General features: G+C 32.6%; 2 protein-coding genes across 2 annotated transcripts in view; both read right to left on the bottom strand.

Moving 5' to 3' along the window:
• Window positions 1-11,956, bottom strand: part of LOC125071286 (IDLSRF-like peptide) — a 100,426-nt gene extending 88,470 nt beyond the window's left edge. Inside the window, exon 1 of the mRNA XM_047681464.1 lies at window positions 11,842-11,956. The gene's annotated coding sequence lies outside the window, so the exon portion shown is untranslated. The remainder of the gene's footprint in view (window positions 1-11,841) is intronic.
• A 7,417-nt stretch (window positions 11,957-19,373) lies between these two features.
• On the bottom strand, window positions 19,374-20,227 carry LOC125071324. The gene is made up of 2 exons (XM_047681522.1): window positions 20,151-20,227; window positions 19,374-19,786 (listed from the first exon to the last, which is right to left on the bottom strand). The coding sequence occupies exons 1-2, from the start codon at window positions 20,173-20,175 to the stop codon at window positions 19,509-19,511; spliced, it is 303 nt and encodes a 100-aa protein (XP_047537478.1). The 5' UTR covers window positions 20,176-20,227; the 3' UTR covers window positions 19,374-19,508.
• Window positions 20,228-20,822: the final 595 nt, after the last annotated feature.

The raw sequence follows: 20,822 nt of genomic DNA, 5'->3' as shown, positions 1-20,822 counted from the left end.
ATAGCGAAGAAAGCTATTAGGAGATCTTGGTCGACAATTTCTAGTTAAGTTTCCTAGGCCTCATAATTCTCATAATATATGCCATTTTTTCCGACGTATGACTAACTATACAATTATGACGTAGAACCGGACTATACTGGTTAGCTTAAAAGACCTTAAGACAGATATTCCTGGGCTCTTGGCTCAAGTTCGGGTCCGGTCACATGGACATCTTCATTGCAGTTCAGGTGGCACACTTGTCCCTTCATATATATATACATATATTTAAACCACTGTAACTAAAACTGAACTGAAAATGTTTTTTTTTTAAATTTTAAATAAAAAATAATACAAAGGACTATAATTAAGGGCTTTAAAAATCTTAAGCATTTTATTATGATTTATAATTCTCGACTTAGTTCCTGATAGCGATCACTAAAAAACGTTCGTAATGTTATATAATAACAGCGAAACACAGTAATATGGTTTCATGTGTCGTTATCTCGATCTTTGAAACTACAAAATAGGTCAATGTACTGAATATATACTTTCTATTGAAAATATAAAATGGAAGCTTTTACAGCTGTAAGAAATAATAAACATTCCTTGAATCACAACAATGTGCCAACATTTCAAACCGGAGTACAACAATACTAAGTATAGCTTTTTGGCGGTAGAATTTATGATGAGTAGGGGGGGGGGGTTCGTGGTGATAAGGCTACGTGCAAGCCTCTCTGTGTAGGTATTCTGCCACCAAACAGCATTACTTGGTAGTGTTATGTTCCAGTTTAAAGGATGAGCCAGACAGTGTAACTTCAGGCACATGGGATATGACGTCTTTGTTCCCAAGTTTGGTGGTGCAATGGCGATGTAATGGTTAATATTTCTAGCGGTGCCAATGTCTATGGGCGAGGGCGATTATATAAAAAATGAAACCTACCCAGACGGGCCTATAAAAAAACTCTACCACCAAGTATCTAAACTAGAAAATTGTCAAGTATGAAAACGGAATTGTCATAATTGTCTTAATCGTCTTTCTGTCACGCTCTCGGAGTTTGTAAAGTTTCAACTTAATCTCCATAAAAATATTTCAGAAGGAATTTTCAATTATTTTATAAGAGTTATATATAACAAAGAAAATATTCAAATTATACGCTCACTGTACTATTATATTTAAGTTTCTAAAGCAACTACTTGTAGGAACTTGTAGAACCAGTCTATATTGCATGGTTACGAAAACAAAGGATAACTATAAAGGATCGTGTAACACTAGAACTCCTGACTGTTCTTCTTAGAATCTGCATGTTAACCTGCCGGTGGTTTACTTTGTAAAGTGAATACTAAAGTGTTTATGGACCAACTTGAATAACGTTGACTTTGATTTTGCTTTAACATATATTAACATTACTAGTTCCCAACCCCTTTTCCCAGGTGTGAGGAGAGGTACGCTATGTGATTTTATTCCTGAAAAGGTGTGTGCGAAATGAAAGAATGTCAAACATAATTACATCCGTGTTTCTAATATTGTTAACATATTATACCAAAATAATTAAACAAATCTGTTGACGAAACCTCACGGTCGAAACACGCCTTGAAACATAAAGCCTTAGAACTTAGATAGTGACGGGCTTTCAGGGCTGTTGTTTGAATCGACTCTTGTCTGGTTAAGCTAGCAAAGTGATTTCCAAGAAATGGACCTTTCACCTGTTCAAATTTCGAAATACACCAAACTAGGATCTCGTAACGACAAACAGGACAGCTTGATTTAATAATGTTTTGATATAGTAGCCGAGATGGCCCAGTGGTTAGATGATTTCGGGTTCAACCCCAGGCAAATTTTCATGTTCTTAATTCGTGTTTATAATTCATCTCGTTCTCGGCGGTGAAGGAAAACATCATGAGGAAACCTAATTGTCTCTAATTTTAATGAAATTCTGCCACATTTGTATTCCACCAACCTGTATTGGAGCATTGTGGTGGAATGTGCTCCTAACCTTCTCCTCATAAGGGAGAGGAGGCCTTAGCCTAGCAGTGAGACATTTACAAGCCGTTAATGTAAAAAAAAAAGATATAGTTTAGCTTTAAAGAAAAAACTGAGAAGTTACATATAAAAAATGTGTTTTGACATTAAACGTTAACCTATAAATCCTGGGGTAAAATCTCGGATGAGGCCAATTGAAGGTTATTGAGTTTTTCTATTAATAAGAAATTTCCGTTGTCGGAGGGGACTAGATTACACATTTTAATTAAATAACGTTAAAACTGTGCTAATATATTTTTCGAACTTGTTTTTTTTTATGATAACTTCATGCGAAACATTTTGTTGTGTACAGACTAAAAAACATCGGTTAAAATTTAAATTTTTAGCTAGCGTTACTTGTCATATTATGTTGTGTAATTTATTGCTTGGTAAATTTATTTATTATAATAATTAAACTTATGATTGATCACCAACAGAGGACGTTTAGCCAGTTTTTTTAAAATGTGTACCATAAATTTGTCGATAATAAACGGTTAAAATTTCTGAATTGATTTTAAGCTGAATAGGCGTAAATTGGATTTAAATGGAAAGGATTGCAGATTTAATAAGCGTAAAAAGTTTAAAAAAAGAATGATTTCGATATAAATTAATAAAAAATAACCATTATTTTTGGAATAAAAGTTATGATTTCATTTTTAATTACAGATAACAAATTGAATAAACAAAAGAAAAATATTCAGAATTGGAATTCAAATATAGTTCTTATTTTGAATACCTTAAAAATGTACAGTAATATAACATTATTTTTTTTTTTAATAAATCTGACTACACCTGAAGTCTGGACTCTATAGTGTTTCATCAAAACCTATTTTCGCGTTGAAAATGCATTAACCGAAATGGTACAACAGAACGCTTCTAAAATATAACATTCTCTTGTTCAAAAACTCTGGCGATCGATACTATGAGGTCTGGCATAGACAACGTGTTCACCGGTTCCTGTTTATAATGCAGTTTGTACAGTGCTGCCAGAGTATTTAATTTATTTGAGCCATTCTATTAAACAAAATAAATAATTAAAATATAGACAAGAGAAATAAATATTTCGTTCTTAATTCGGTGTATGTATTATTAATTACATTATTTTTTTTCTTGTATAAAAGTAGTATTAAATTTTGTTGTTTATGGTTAGTTATTATAGTTAGTAAAAACATAGTTGACATTTAAAAATATTAGTTCAACTTTTCTCTTTAAATTTTAATGACATAGTAAGTCGTGCTTACGCTATTGTCTGGACTAGTTACATTGACGTATTGACGTAATGACGTCACATTTTCACCCACTCTGCAATAAAGTTTAGATAATTATCTGTGACGTAATACAAAACACATGACGTATATATGAAACGTCATGCGTGCATGCTTGTATTAAAGAATCTCCGAATGTTACATACATTTTTTATAATACAGGTTGATGGTCAGGCAAATGGGTCACCTGATGTTAAGAAGTAGCCACCACCCATAGACAATATACAAGGAACTAACTCCCTTGTGCCTGTAGATGCACTGGCCCACTCGTTACTATTCTAAAACCACAGACAAGCTGCAAGCGAATACTCAAAATTTGTGACTAACGCATTTTTTCCATTTTTCATTACGGGAAAAATGAACTTCAGTATTTGAGAAAATAAATATTCATTAATTTATTTTCTTCTATTGTAAAAGCATTATCATTTTTAAATAGTTTAATTCACTTTAAGAGCATTAAATAAATCTTGCCATGAAACAATAAATCTGTATTTGTTTAATCTTGATAAGCATAAAAAGCAATATAATAAAAAAACTCCGCTATTTCTTGCCATAACTTGAGAAATAACACGCTGTTATAAATCTAGCTTTAAAATAAAAAATAATTCTAGAAGACAATAACCAAGGCGTAATACACCAAGCAGCGAAGCGAATAACGAGATGAATGCAGGACGAGTCCTTTGTCAAAGAGGAAATGGCGTTAAAAATAACCTTCAGAAAATACTTCTTATCATATTTTCATGTGTTTATAATTCATCTCGTGCTCGGCGGTGAAGGACAACATCGTGAGGAAACCTGCATGTGTCTAATATCAACGAAATTCTGCCACTTGAGATTTCACCAAACCGTACTGTAGCAAAGTGGTGGAATATGCTCCAAACCGTCTCCTCAAAAAGGAGGGCCTTTGTCCAGCAGTGGGAAATTTACAGGCTGTACATTTTACGGAGCTCCATAACATCAATGGTGTATCGTATTCATTCTGAACCCTATATTTCACTACAGAGGAAAGTAGGATTTTATATAAGTAATACCTTAAAAACAGGTATCTTAATTTAGAAGAGATTTTATTATAACAAATCGGTACACAATAAAGTCTTTTAATATATAAATATGTACATTAATACACAATCCTCGGACATTGAAGTTCAAATTAAAAAAGTGAGTGGTGTTTTCATTCGTCGTGTATTTTCAGCAAAATGAACTTACAAGGTTGAATTTGATGTTATGTACGAAACAAAGGATTCATTTTTTGTTTAGACAAATGAATTTCATTTTCATTATAAATCAGATACGTAATTGGATAAATAAAGTATCTTATTTGGATTTTAAATTAAGAACATATTGTATCTATAGTATTATACTAGATACGATCAGCGCTTATGGTAAGTATTCGTCTTGGTTTTTGTAATTAAAATCGCTGTATAGAAATTGAACTGGTTTACTTACCCATTAAAAGCGTAAAGATTTTTAGGTTTAGAATAATTATTTGGTGTATGGTACGAACAAACAAAGTTAGCTTAAAAATGTTACTCAGTGGCAGGTCTTTGTGCAAGCTTATCAGCAATTCTACCGTCTAATAGCAATTCTTACTATTGTTGTGTTCCGGTTCGAAGGGTGAGTGAGCCAGTGTAATTGTATTGAAAATACTTTGTTTTTTCATTAAATAAATGAAAAAGAGTGAATAAATATTGCACTAATAGAGTGAAGAAATCTATAATAAATCTTATAGTTTTACTTAGTGAGCTTTGTGCATGCCAGTCTGGGTAGATTACAGCCATACGTAGTAGTGTTATGTACCCATTAGAAGGGTGAGTGAGCCAGTGTAATTACAGAGATATATACATAGCACCTTAGTTTCCAAGGTTGGAATGCGCTTTTGCGATGTAAGAAACGTTTTATATTACTGAGCTAAAGTCTATGGGTGCTGGTGACCACTTACCATCATTTGGCAAATTTGTCCGTCCGCCGATCAATACTAGAAAAAAAGTCGGAGTGAAATTGCGGGTCGCAGCTATTATTAACTCACAGTGCATTTAAGCTTCATTATATTTTTCAAGTTACGTGTCTAAATGCAATTCCCTAAGCGTAACATTCGTGCGAGCAACAAGGTCATAGTTATCATTATGGTCGTCGTTATCACACTGTGCATTTGTATTCAATCAATTTGAGACACGGTTATTTTGTGTTACAAAATGTTCTGAATAATGCTATCATAAATAAGAATTAAACTTTATTTAGAAAGTTGGTTAAAAACCATTAAATTCGTTCACTATGGATTTTTTTTTATTTTTTGTTTCACGTGATCGTTTGATCAAATAAAGTGTGAGAACTGTTTAGTACAGGTTTACGTAGGCGAGTTACGAGTTCACACAGATCAAGTGTGAAAGTGCAACTTTTGCAGTAGCTTTCCAAGTCGAGGTTAGTTATTTTCGTTAAAAAAATCAATAATATCAGCTGTGTTCCCGTGTATCATATATTATATATATCCATGACTGTATCTGTATTCTTACGAATGAATTAAATACTTCTCACGTCAAGTTGCGGATGTCCATGGGCGGTGGTAGTCACTTTCCATAAGGTGCGCCTCCTGCTCGTTTGTTGAAAAAAAGAGGATTTTTGGTTTGGATTGACTTTGGTAGGCTGCTTTCCGAAACGGTGGTAGTTTTTTTAATATAGACGATCCAAAAACGCTTCGTTGCGAAGTTTACTTGAATAAAATTGATTTGATTTGATTTGTAATGACAAGTTACTTTCAGGTGTCAACTTTGTTAAACTGCCTATCCGTTTCAAATTATATACAAATAATAATAATATAACATAGAAACATCAATATTACAGAAGTATGTACAAAAAATGGTCTTATCGCTTTATAATCGATCTTCAAGCTCAAACGAGTACATATTCGCGAATATTTTTAGGAATAACTTAGTATAATTTTAGAGAGTGTTATTTACAAAGAAACGTGTTTAAAAATGAGACCACCTTAATCAGGTGACCTTATACATATCACTAAGCCTTTACAGTTCATTGGTTCGGTAATAATATGGAAAGTCAGAAAGACAGTTTTAATTTTTACGTTATTTAGGACATTTAAAAATATTTCGATTTCGACCAATCACGTAACAGTTATATATACACATAATATAATACACGTAATAATTTTATATATTTCAGATAAAATTGTATTCGAACTATTAATTATTATAATAGAAAGATTACTTGAATTTCAATGGCATTAATTTGACGACCTCCGTGCTCGAGTAGTGTTTACACCGGTTTTCATGGGTACGCCATCCCCCGAGGTCCCGGTTGCGATTCCCGGCCGAGTCGAAGTAGAAAAAAATCATTAGTTTTCTACGTTGTCTTGGGTCTGGGTGTTTGTAGTACCGTCGTTACTTCGGATTTTCCATAACACAAGTGCTTTAGCTACTTACATTGGGATCAGAGTAATGTATGTGATGTGGTCCAATATTTATTTATTTATTAATGACTGGTAGGGGAGAATTGAAATAGATCCAATTTAGTAAATACTTATGTTCGATAAGAAATTAATTCCTTTGCCTAATGGCTTTTTGTGGCAAACAGCCAGTTGAGTAATTGTTTAATTGTAAGTTAACGAATAATAATTAAATTTCCAAACCAATGGAATCGAAAGTGGAAGATGGATAGAAATTTAAGCTGATAACTTTTCTAAAAGCCTCGATAACTCGAGCTTTCAATGATGTAATTCGATCCTTTGGGCTTTAAATTCGGAGTGTAATAAATACCATTGCTGAAATACCTTTTTTATTTCTGTTTCAATAAATGATATTAAATTATAATTTTTGTATTAAAATTCGTACTAGGTAACTTTAATGAACTTGGTTTTGTAGCAATCAAGAATACATCGAAAAACCGCATTGGAAACCGAAGATCAGGATTAACTTCGCTTTTCCATTGGTATTGAATCGTAGCTGGACCACAGAGTATAAATACAAGCTTGATAGTGGTTGCCACTACGTTGCAATTAATACTGTTTGCATTATATATGTATATATTTTAATTTATATAGGTCGACGTGTTAATGGAACACTATGGTAAGTTATCATCGCAGTTATCTGCATAGCGCTTTGTGTCATGTGTTTTATGGCTTTGTGCAAGTCCGTCTGGGTAGGTACCCACTTATCAGATATTCTATCGCCAATCAACAGTATTTAGTATTGTTGTGTTCCGGTTTGAAAGGTGAGTGAGCCAGTGAAACTACAGGTACGAGGGACATAGCATCTTAGTTCGCAATGGCGATATAAGGAATGGTTAATATTTCTTACAGCGCTATTGTCTATGGGCGGTGGTGACTTACCCGCAAGTAGCCCATATGACCGTCCGCCAACCTATGCCATAAAATAAAAGAAGTTCGATGAAAATTATTTAAATATCTCCACTAAAATCCATGTTAATAACGATACTACATTAATCTCATTTAACAGTCGATTTTAAATTAAATCAATTTTAATAATATTAATATACGATATTAAATACAACTACAATTAATATGCCATCAAAGCATCATCACATTTACATAATGTATTTGTACTTTTACTTGGTGGTAGGGCTTAGCGCTAGGCTACCATTAGTGTAGGTACTACAGACACATCAGATATTCTACCGCGGAACGGCACTTGATATTGTTGTATTCCGGTTTGAAAAATAAATGAGTCGGTGTTAAATATGTATCAAAATATTGTCAAAATAAAAAACAATGTCTTTTTTTTAATGTATGTGAAACAATAAAGAAATATTAGTTACCTATGGCATGCACTTCCAGCCAGTGACTATAGATGCAAAAAGGATGACCTCTTAGTTAGTTTGGTGGCGCGTTGATTTGAGGAATTATTAATATTTCTTAAAATACCAATGACTATGGGTAATGGTGACCACTTACCATCAGTGCAGGGCAGTGGTGACCGATTTTCGAGTCCACCTACCTATATCACATAAAAAAATCACTAGCAGTAAAATATGATGTTGAAAAAGTCCACTGAAATATTTTCGTGAATGGAAATGTCAAAGTTCTTTCACTAAGCGTTTCAAAAACGACACATGAAAAATAGTCATCATGCGATCTTTTAAGAATTCACATTACTCAATAAAGTCTCTAGAGACCATTTCTAAATCTAGAAGCCGTTTTGGAATGAGATGAGTGTTTGGGCAAATGGTAAAGCCAAATGGTACATTGGTTCAATTTTGACAGACTTGTGGTATCAGATAGAGTTACTATATAGAATATATTTTTATGTCAAATATCAATATTCATCATTACAGGATTGGCTTATAAATTAATATAATTGTCACTTTAGTTTCATATATTGAAATGGCAATGAAATAAAAAAACAAAAAAAATTGTGATCCCACATATATAATTGCTTATTGTTATAAGTAAAATCTACTACCGATTCGATTAAGAAAATACCCTGACCTGAGAGGAACCGTAAAAAGAAATTTAACTGGATATATTTTGCCTTTGTTACTATTTACAATTAATATAATAGGAGGCGATCGTTTTTTTTTTTCATATACACACTAATTGCAGATCAGACAATGATGATATAATCATAGGGTTAGTCATAGCTAGTTTAAAAGTGAATATATTTGACAAGTATTTCTATGAAACAATTAAACTCCACTATCAAATTGTTTACTTTACATATATACAACTAGTTGTCGACCGCGGCTTTGCTTGCTCCATATCAAATTTCATCAAATTCGGTTAATTGTCTCAGCCGTGATGGCTTAACAGACAGAGTTACTTCCGCATTTATAATATTAGAAATATAGAAACTATAGCTGCCGAGTTTCGGCCATCTTGTTATGATTCTATCGTCACATCCCTAATAAAATAGTGGCCATAAAACCGACCGTAATAAAAATGAATGAATTAAATTATATGCCAACATCAAAAATATTCTTCAGTTGAAAAATTTAATACTTCACATTTATAACGGTTAAGTTAAATCACTATTGGTTATATTTTTAAATTTATAATAAGATCGTAAATATACTACACGTCTTGACTGAATGAAAAAAAAGACACGTTGTGAGCACTGGCGTAGCTATCGTAGGGCCAGGTGGTGCAGTGCACCAGGGCCCCTGAGCTCTGGGGGCCCTCTAACCTAAGCTATGAAAAGAGCTTTGAATAAAGATGAAGTATGGATTTAACTTACTAATGATATGTTCAACTCACTGTATCCTGTATCCCATTCTTATTACTATCTATAATTTTGAATGCCAATATACGTTAAAGAGGGGACGAGGGCCCGATTCTTTTTCTATGCACCGGGGCCCTTACTCACCTAGCTACGCCACTGGTTGTGAGTCAATGAAGAATATATCGTCGTAGAGTTTACAGCAGATATTTGTCATCAATATGCAATAATAAAGCTTAGAATTTATATATTGATGTTACCTAATAGTAATAAAATGTAAAAGTATAAAATAACGCTAAATAGGAATCATTTTTATTAATTTTTTGCTGTAGATTCTTTTCAAGATTATGGAACGAACTTATTTAAGTATATATTGTTACGTAACTATTAAATTTAATCCAACGTTTTGATGTGTGAATCGAAATCACATTCAAATATTCCGTTACATACAATATATACACTCGAAAGTAACAAAGGCATGTTAAAAAAAAATACAAGTACATTAAGATAATAACGTCTGCGGAGATAGTATAATTACATTAAAAAAAAAGTAATAATGAGTTAATTACGGACTGTGTATCTCTCCTGTTGGGCGTGTGCCACCATCTATTTCGGTGAAAAGGTGGACTTTGCTCCGAGGGATACATGAGACATTTTAGTTTTTGTTATTTATCCTAAAATCGCAAGATCAAGAATGATTAGTGTTAGAGTGGTGTGACAATAGATTAATGATATATCTATTTCATTCTGTACTTTTCTAACCATATTTGTGTTAAAAATAAGCAACGTCGGTATCGTCGTTATTACAATATCACTTTAAAATTTTCTCAAGGAACTTCATATAAATTAATCATTTATTCCAAATTTACAAATACAGTAATACCCGCTTATAATTTTGGTCTATAGGTTTTACCTTAGAACATACCTCTGGTTTCTAATCCAGTTTAATTTTATCAGATAAAATACAATTATCTTATTATAAGCCAGTAAAAATATCGGTATTATTAACAAAGCAATGTAAAATAAAATTTGAATAATAACAGTTAGGGTTACGTTTAAAAATTCAACGACTTTCATGATACCGCCCAGAAACGAAGACCGTAAAAGAAAGTAACAAAATCTTAATACTGTTTATATTTCGGCCTTCCGAAACTAAATACCTAGCAATTCTAATTACGAGTGAACATTTAAATCCAGATTATTATAATTTAGAAAGACCATAATATCTTCTTCATATTGAGAATTAATCTACATCTTATTATTTCAATAAGTTTTAGGTATAATACTGCTCTTCTCTATTGCTCCATTTTTTCGTCTATTTTTCATTTAATTAAGAAAAGTGTAACATGTCCCTGAGATTAGCAAACAGCGTGGTCACCCTAAAGAAAGAGACAAAAAAGTAAGTGACGTCATTCAAGGCTATTTATTTGCTTCAGGGTATTGTTTTTATTGCGATATCCAGTGGAACAAATAGGCTTTTTTGTTTCATGTCGTGAGCTGATTTATTCAAAACTTGACATTTAATTTTGTGACATATATTTTTCTTTTAATGGCTTGAGTCGTATTTTATAAAGCCAAATTTAAATAAATCTTTAAAATTAAGTTTTAAAATGAAAATGTTATTCTATTATAATATGCTTCTAAAGAATTCGTAAGTAAAATTAGGACATCCTTAGTGTCATGAGGAGGGTATTTACTAACTCGTAACTCCGAGGACCTTTTTACGCCTCAACCTTTCCCGTCTTTGTTATGACTCACGAGCTGTTTTTGTTACGAGTACATACAAATTTGTTTGACGATTTATCTCTTTATGCATCGTAGCTACTTCTTTATAAAAAATATTGAGTTCGAAATCTCTAGTTTATTTTTAAATGATATTAAAAACTTATACATAAATCTTGATTCATATATTTAAGTTCCTTTGGTTGGTATGTTTAAATTATACAATTATTTTACACGAACGTTCCTTAAATATAGGCGCATATGACGAGTAATTGTTAAAACGTACGTAGTAATAAGTTTTTGGATTGATTTAGATATATTGCCAACTAATTATTATATTAAAATACGAATTAATTAATAATATATTAACGAAATAGTTGTGAAGCTCGAATAAAAGCAATTCAGACGGTTTTATGTCGATCGTAAAGTTATATTTGTCGTTCGTGTTGCGAATATTGCGTGTTAACCGCTCATAATCATTTTTTTTTTTCATTTCATACAATTATTTAACATTAGTTTAGCAGAAATTGGCGTTAAAACATCCAACTTGTTGATTATATCGCGCGCAACAGATGAAATCCTTTGTACTATGTACGAAAAAAATAAAATCTTCTTAAAATCAATATTCCGTTATCATTCTCCATCTATAAATAACAAAATCATATTTACTTACCGATTCGTTCACTTGGTGGTAAAGCCGATATAATTTAACGCAATTTTTCTAAAAACATTCAAGCAACAAGTAATGAGGCTTCAACGCGCACGTCTTTTCGCCTCGACGTCCAACGCTACACTGACTGAATCTGAAACGCTCCGCTCTTTGTACCTTTACCTGTTACAGTACCACCCTCTGGGCGGGGGCTGGGGTGAAAAAGTTATGACGCGGTTAGACTTATGAACGCAATGTACACGCGAGCACTGACAAGGTTAGATATATGTAGAAACTCTGAAGCGAAAAAGAGAGAAGAATATGAACCAAAGATTAGTTAATTTAGAGTTGTTCGTTTTGTGCTCGGATCGTTTCGGTCTGTGTGTAACAAATTCTTTGAATAGTGTGAAACGCCGTCATGATTCTCCTAACGCGATAATTAATATTCATGTTAATTAATACTTGTAAATTAGAACAAATTCTTAATAAGAAATATAAAATTTTAAACTTGAAATTATTGTTATTCTTGTAATTTTGAGCCTCTTAGCGTGCGTTTGCAGATATTTTTAAGGTCAAATTTAAATCTTCGGATGTAGTTTATCACTTTTATAATGGGTACACGTGCAAGGTTTTTCCTATTCATATAGTACGTATCAATAATATTTATAGTTAATATTACATATTTGATCATGATGCAGGTTGATTTAATAAATATAACTTAATTAAATGATTAATTTTGCATTAAATACATTAAATAGTGCAAATAATGAAAGGCATCTAGCAACAATTGTCACTTCTATTTATTTTATAATCTTTGACAGTGCCATATTTCTCGTAGCGCTTTCCCGCCCTGTCATCCTATTTCTGTCTCCCTTCCACTCAATCTTGATATACAAATTTATCAATAGGACTGAAAGAGACAAACCTATTTCAGGTTATGAATGAAATATTTTCTTTACTTGCGTAAATTCGATTACACATACGGTTGTATTTGTAAGCAATATTCGTTTTTATATCGTACGTGTTAAGGAGTATTATCGCGTGAATTATTTCTGTAATTTGGCACTTCAGTGTCTCATACATTATTAGTTTAATTACTCAAGTCGTTTGTTTCAGGGTTTTCACGTAATTAAGTTCGAACATAAAAAGTCACAAAGTAAGACAGTTAATAACTTTACCGTTTGACTTAAGCAGACACGCAAATTTTCATATTAATTTAAGTATATCAGTTTCCGCACGCGACTTCACCTGTTTTGGGCAGAGGGGGAGACTTTGCAGGTGTTAGGTACCCTACGTCCTTTTCTTTACCCCTGGGATGCTGAATTGATGAAGTAATACACATTTAGAATAAGTAAGGCTCATGATCATGAAGGTAGCCACTGTTCTACTCAATACATCTAGTCAAAAGCAAAAGATATAGTCCTCGTTGTCTAAGTTTTATATAGAAATCCAAGTTTTCTTATTGTTCTTCAGCTCATTAAAGGCGTTCGGACGATTGGTGTTACCCAAGGATTTAAGATATCTCCATAAGAAATCATAGTGTTATACCGTGTGTGCCGTTATAAGGCTCATTCAGATCGTCTCACTGTACGATCAGAAACTTCAAGTTTCTCAACATTTTCAAGAGTCTTGATTATTTTTAAGGGCCTGGCTAGTTCTCTTAAGCATCGAGTTATAATATCGAGAGAGAGATAAGTCGGCAATGTTATATTTCTGTACTTCGGACAATACCGAATGCATCCAGCGTTGATCTTGCGCCTAAACTTTCTCCGGCTGTGAGAAATGAGAAAATCCCACACACAGTATGAGAGTGAGTGACTACAGAGTGGCCATGTGACGCATGACGCACAGACTTGTGCACTTTAATATTTAAAAGAAGAATAAAATATAGTTTTTTTTTAATATAGTAATTATCGGGCAAAGTCGCGTTAAATACTTGTATGAAGTATTTAATCTGTAATACTTTATAATTACGTAATGTAATACAACTTAACGAAGTTAATAGGATCCGTTGATTGGTATTAATTGCCAAAAAACATTCCTCGACAAAAATAAGAAAATATAAAAGCATTCCAAAGCATTTTTTTGGTATCCTAGCTCTAATACTGTTTTTAATCGGTGATTTGTTTTGACAAGAGTTTTTATGTACTGAAGAAGGGTTAGAAGACTGGCAAATAGGTAGTTGTCTGATCGTAAATGGTCAGCACCGCCCATGGACATTGGCACTGTTAAAAATATTAACAATCCCTTTTTTTTATACAACCCGGTTAGGTACATTACTCCACTCCGCCTGATGGTAAGTGGTAGTGGAATCCAAACGCGAAGATGGCCAGTACAAAGAGAATGAACTGCTGTAGTCGCCCTCTCCATGCCGACTTGTAAGATGCCTCTTCACTCCTCATTTGAAGTAACTCAGGTTATAAGAGGAGAAGGAGTGTGGTAGAGAATCCCATTCAGTGCGTCAAAGAAAAAAGTTGACAAATTTCTTCTTGTGCGTTAGAATTGATGTCACAATTAGGTGGTGACACCGTAAGCTAACACGAGTAGACTAGTGAAGGAAAGGGAAGCAGGAGTTAGAAAGAATAATTTCTCAGAGCTATTTCTCGGCGCAAACGTAAAGGTTCGAGGTTGTTTGTGACCTTATATCTGACGATGCGTTACCAACCTCGGATTCCTCACCATCCTTCAAACAAAAAACAATAGGTATTGCTGTTTGGCAGTAGAACATTTTATGAGTGGGCGATGCCTGTAAATGCAAGCTTGTAGAAAGCTCTACCATACAGTTCCACAGAGTTCTCAAGATTATCAGACATATTAAAGTAATTCTAGCAGAAAATATTACAATTTAATTTTGTTCTAACGATGTTCTTCTGTCTTTAAAGCGAATATTAGACCAATTTACAAATTGCATTATGCATTTATCGAGTAAATATATTCTTATAAGAGTAACGTTACAAACGCCAAGGCAAATAAAATCAAAATTATACTTTAAGTCTTACGTTTGGAGTTTAATTTTGACTGTATAATAAAGTGTGGTGTTGAACTAAAATTTGAAATAGCTCTACGATAGAGGTAATTTTGCAAGGGTTGTGTAATTTTAGCAAACGTGGCAAGTTATTGTAACGTGCGAGTATATTACGCCAGGCGAAATTGACTATAGCTTCTATGAATTGTAAATAAAAATTAAAGTTTAAATATTACTGATGCCTAAGTTACTTACTTTAATTTTACTTTTCAATTTAGATTTTTAATTAGTTTTTTAATAGTTTATTTAATTCTAGATTTTTTAACACTGTTGTTATATTTGATTTGTATTGGAAACATTTTTGATAAAATAAGTCTGAATAAATAAGGTACATTGCATCAAGAGATTAAATAAATTCATAATAAAACTTAAAGTTTTACTCGATGGGAAGACTTTGTGTATGTCAGTCTGGGTAAGTTACAGCAATACTTAGTAGCGTTGTATCGGTTTAAAGGGTGAGTGAGCCACCGTAACTACAGGCACAAGGGACATACCATCTTGGTTCTCAAGATTGGTGCACCAGTGTCGATGTAAAGAATCGTTAATATTTCTTAGTGTCAACGTCTACGGGCGGTGTTGACCACTTGACATCAGGTTGACCATTTGCCCGTCCGCCTATCTATTATATAAAAAGTTAGTGTTATTAATTATAAATGATTAATGAAAAGATTAATTACTGAGTATACCAAGGTTTGAGCGCCCAGTCTGCGGTCATGTAATTCATCCACTTCACATTGGAGTGCCATTAAATTAAGATGGAAAAATATTCAAACTACGTAAATAGTCGATTAATTATCCTTATTCTTGCAGGTTAAAGAACGAACGTTAATTTGAGCCTCCAGGCCTTTCAAAAAATGGACCTGTCTAGTGTCAAGTGTATACAAATTTCTTTTTATATTCTATTGTAATACTATGCTTGGAGAAGAAGAATGGAGAATACAGAATAATGTATGTGTGCTTACTTCACTGTATTTGTTAATTTGTCAAAACTATTATTAGTACATTATTTGTAAAATCATTTAGTTTTGTTGCTGTTGTTGTCGTTGTCGTAATGCCTCGCCCACATTTTATAGCCATTTAAAATATATATGTCATGCATAAATTGGTAAATATTAATATAGTCTTAGACATAAAACTCTGATTTTATAAAAACAATCAACAATAACATTAATTACTTGAAATAGTGAACAATTAATAACAAAAACCAACTAAAACGACAAATTTTCAATGTCTCAGAAATATCACATCCGAAGCACTTAAACTTCGCGGCAAAAAGAAAACCCAAGCTATGTGACGGACGCGCTTTTTTTAGTGTATTACGCTACACGGTATTTATTCATGAGGTGTTAAGAACAGGGTATGTTATAATTTGATGGGTTTTCATTAACATGCTCACAGACAATTTCATGTTTATAATATCTATGACAGTCGCCTTTGTGCGGCTCACATTCTCATCCTTAAACGATCTCTTTGACGTGTGCCAGCGAACAATTACAGCCACTGCCGAGCTGAGAATTTAAAATTTTTTTTCTTTTTTCTTTATTGCTATCTCATTTTCACAAGTTACGTTTTTTTTTGTAACTAAAAATATCCTGAATCCTATATACATAAATAGCTACCCGTCCCTTTGTTTGTGTGAAATAAGAATTTTATTTACTTTCCGATAGCAGCGCCACCTATCGGGTCCAGCTTAAACCATCCCCACTCAATAACACTTTGAAAAATTCTAAAGCCATCGGTTCAATTGCTTAAGAGGACATACACAAGTACAGAAGATTTATGTATATAAAATATACTTTTAGAATACTTACCAAAAAACCTGTTCTATTAAAACTCACTTCGTAACTCACTCATGATATATTGACCAATCAGAATACGGGTTAAAGAAAAAATCATTAAATTGACCTGCGTTTTAGAAACCGGAAGTCTATATTAGCTATGATAATTTATACTCATAGTTAACGTTTATTAAATTAATAATCTTGTTCTTTTTTCAAATCGGAATCGGAATTTGTTTTAAATACTCTGTTTTAATACAAGGAAATTAAAACATTTCCATTGGTATAACACGTTACTGTATAATGTATCTTTATAATCAACACGCGAAAAAAGTTGTGGGCACAAGCTTGTGAAATAAATAATAACAGGGACTATTATATATTAAACGACATATCGTGTTAAATATTTGAATTGTCAGAAACGTCACGCGATGTTAAGGCTAAGGAAGCAGAGCCGAAAGGACATAAGTGACGAAAAAATACCTTTTGAAATAACACTGAATTGAAGCTCAGAAAATAGTCTTTAAGAGAAATGTACTAGAATAAAAATACATTTTTATTACTTAACCATTAAAATGGTTCGAAAGCCTACAGAAGAGTGTCTGTGTGCTTACTTCGCAACATTAATTAAGACACTTGACCACATTTCGTAATTTTTTTTTTCATTAGTTTTCTATGTTGTCTTGGGTCTAGGTGTTTGTGGTACCGTCGTTACTTCTTATTTTCCATAACACAAGTGCTTTAGCTACTTACACTGGGATCAGAGTAATGTATGTGATGTTGTCCAATGTTCATTCATTTACTTAAAGATATATTTCATTCATAAATTGGTCAATATTAATATAGCCTTACCGAATAGAAGTGAAAATGACTTTTCAAACCTACAGAACTTACATTACTTATATCATTTTGGTTATAACGCCTTCATTTATTTAAAAGCATTTCTCGTTGCTTCCATTACTTGTCTACGTTACTTCGAAATTTAATCAAAAATATCAAACACACTTCATCAAATTGTATTTCATTCCCTTTTTTTTGCGAGTCATTTATATCATTTTAAACTAAAAGGTTCGCTTGTGCGGTAAGTAATCCACGCAATGAATTTATTCGTTTTTATGTATATTTAATATTACAATGGCTCGTTACAAATGGGAACATCGAATTAATTAATAAAATAACTTATGTTGTGATTAATTTGCAAAATAATATTTTTTTTATTTTAATTACACTTCCTATCTCACTCACTCACCTTTGTTCCAGTTCGAAGGGTTAGTGAGCCAGTATACTACAGACACAAAGGATCATCACATCTTCGTTACCAAGGTAGTTGGCACATTAAAGAGATTTAGTTAATGGTTAATATTTCTTAAACCGCCAATGTCTATGTGATCTGATAACCACTTAACACCAGGCAAATATGTCCGTCGGCAAATATATTAAATAAAAACAGCACGAGATAATTGATAATTTTTTAAATGATCTTCGTTATATCTCAGTGAATCCATATTTGAAGATCTACATATTGTATACACGGTCCTTTTAGATCCATAATACATAATCGAGAATTAAGATTAATAAGAAAAATCGATTGGTAAATAGGATGGGATACGAGAATTTTCAGGAGTTTGTCCATTAAATCGTTTCATGCCATGACCTCGCTGGGAATGTGTTAGACTAGAACATATTATTTGTATGGAGAAGCAGGTGGTACACCCACCGTTTCGTCATCAACTAAAACCATCGCGAGACATGCACGGAGCGTCAACAATTAATGACAAGAATATTTTGGTGGTGCCGATACTCTCCGTTGATACTTTCTAGCGACCAATATAATAGTACGTGTAATATCTGATACGCTTATGGCACCGTCATGGTATAAGACGGTATGGAGGGCAGATTCTGTTAATCATAGAAAACATTGTGAGGGAACCTGCTTGTATGTCGGAAATAAATTCCTTTGAGCTGAAGGTTGTGAATACTCGGAGGCCAGTCTAACTTTTTTACTTGGTAGTAGGGCTTTGTGCAAGCCCGCCTGGGTACCACAGTAAGACTTAGTATTGTTATGTTCCGGTGAGTTAACCAGTGTAACTAAAGGGACAAGAAACTTGACATATAGTTCGCCAGGTTAATGGCGTATTCAGTATGAACGATCAACATTTCTTACAGTACCAATATCTATGGGCAGCGGTGACCACTTACCATCAAGTGACCTATTTGCCAGTCCACCTGCCCACAAAAATAACTAACAAACGATCATATTTGTCATCTGACTGAGTATTATGTAATGGCTCTGTCTATTAAAGGTGAAGTAGTATAAAAAAATAGGGTCATATTGTACTGATTTATTGAAGGGAATTTTTTATTAATTCTTTATTTTTATTTACTCGCATATCTATTTCAGGTAAACATGTATTAGTTTGCAAAAAGAGAATGTTCGAGATTATTTAAATAGGTATAATTAGAATTAGTAGATTTTCATACAGAATATATAAGTTTAAGGGTGTTTAATTAATATAACTATGTAATTTGATTAGTGGAAGAGTACATTCCGATCTGGTGATAGTTTCACATTATATTTACTTGTAATGTTCATGATTTAAAGGTACTTCTAAGAGCAAACTTAAAGAAATTATATTTTGATCTGATTTCATCAATTCAATTAACAGTAAAAAATTATAATTATAAGCTTAATGGATTTTATTACATGACAGGAACAAAGCAACAATTAAAAAATGTATAGAAATGAAACACAATTAACGTTGTTCAAAAAAATCACACTTTATTGGCATTTAAATTCTATCAGCAATTCTCTTTCACCTAAACTTTAAGACAAGATAGTGTATTATCCATCGCGATATAAACCTTAGATCTACGAATTAAAGTCCAATTTACAATTCCGTGTGCGTCGAAGGGAACTTCTTCAGAACAGCGTGGTATAAGTTATAAAAAGCATACACTGATACACTTAGGATTACGAATAGTGAACCGCCAAATACGAAACTTAGGAAGTTTCCATCGATCATGGTCGTTCCTTGGAGACTCCTCGCTTGTCCTTGGAACAATTCCTTGGTGCCTGATCCGGCATTTTTCCGTTCCTCCATCATACGTTTCATAGATGATAATCGTTCTTTTAATTCATCTATCGACTCCATCACATCTACCGATTCTGAAAGACAAAATACTTTTTAGTTAAATTATTTTATTTTATTGATTGCCTTACATCATTCGAAATTTGAAATCAAAAATGTATTTTTGTTTATTTCGATCTGACATTATTATATGACAAAGGCAAAGAGAATTTAGTTTACAAAAAAAAAAAAAAATACAACGAAAGACTCGTTCCAATTCATTGAATTATTCATAAAATTAATTGACATTTCTCAATATTTTCATATACGAATAATTTAAGATCGCTTTCGTTATAGAATAATACATTCCTGTTTATATCACGAATCCTTATCACGGTTACACAAGATTTTAACTTATTATATAACACTGTCACTTTATTTAAATACAATACTTTGAAATACCTTGAACTTCTCTCTCCGGACTCATTTTTTTGGCAATATTTACTGCAGTCTTTTGTTTTCGAAGCCACAGACTATCCTGGTCTAGATACGAACGAAAAATGGCCGCCGCGCATGCGTCTCCCTCGCTGGGATCGGTGGGCTATTGATCGAAAGCCCCGGGAACACCTAGCTAAGGAAATTCTAGAGAAATATAATCTATATTTTTTTTATAATTAGCTTTATACCAATTATCTTTAATTAAAACAAATCAAGCTTATCTTACAAATAATAACAATTTTAATGATACCTACATTAAGTTTTTGAAATTAAATAGTTATGTAATTGGTGAAAAATTGAATTCATGCAATTCCTCTGTTCTTCTCGGTAGAATTACTATTCCAAAACGTAATACTTTAATATAATATAGTAAAATTACTATTCAAGAGTTCTTCTGATATGTAAGAGTCTCTTAGGCTTAAAATATTTTGAGTCTGATTTTGAATAAACCTCATAAGATATTCTTCCTTTTCTCCACAATTCTATTTATTTAGATAAGATAATTTTGCGATTTTAATATATCAACATAAAAGTACTGGTTTATTTTTGTAACTTTTAATGACATACTTTATATTATTGAGTAATACCTCAAATATTGATTTATTTTTTTATGTGATGGGTGGAAAACGAGCAGGA

This window comes from Vanessa atalanta, chromosome 19 (genome assembly GCF_905147765.1).
Source record: "Vanessa atalanta chromosome 19, ilVanAtal1.2, whole genome shotgun sequence".
NCBI classification, from domain to species: Eukaryota; Metazoa; Arthropoda; class Insecta; order Lepidoptera; family Nymphalidae; genus Vanessa; species Vanessa atalanta.
Note: the sequence above shows the minus strand (reverse complement) of the source record. Positions and strands in the feature narration are given on the sequence as shown.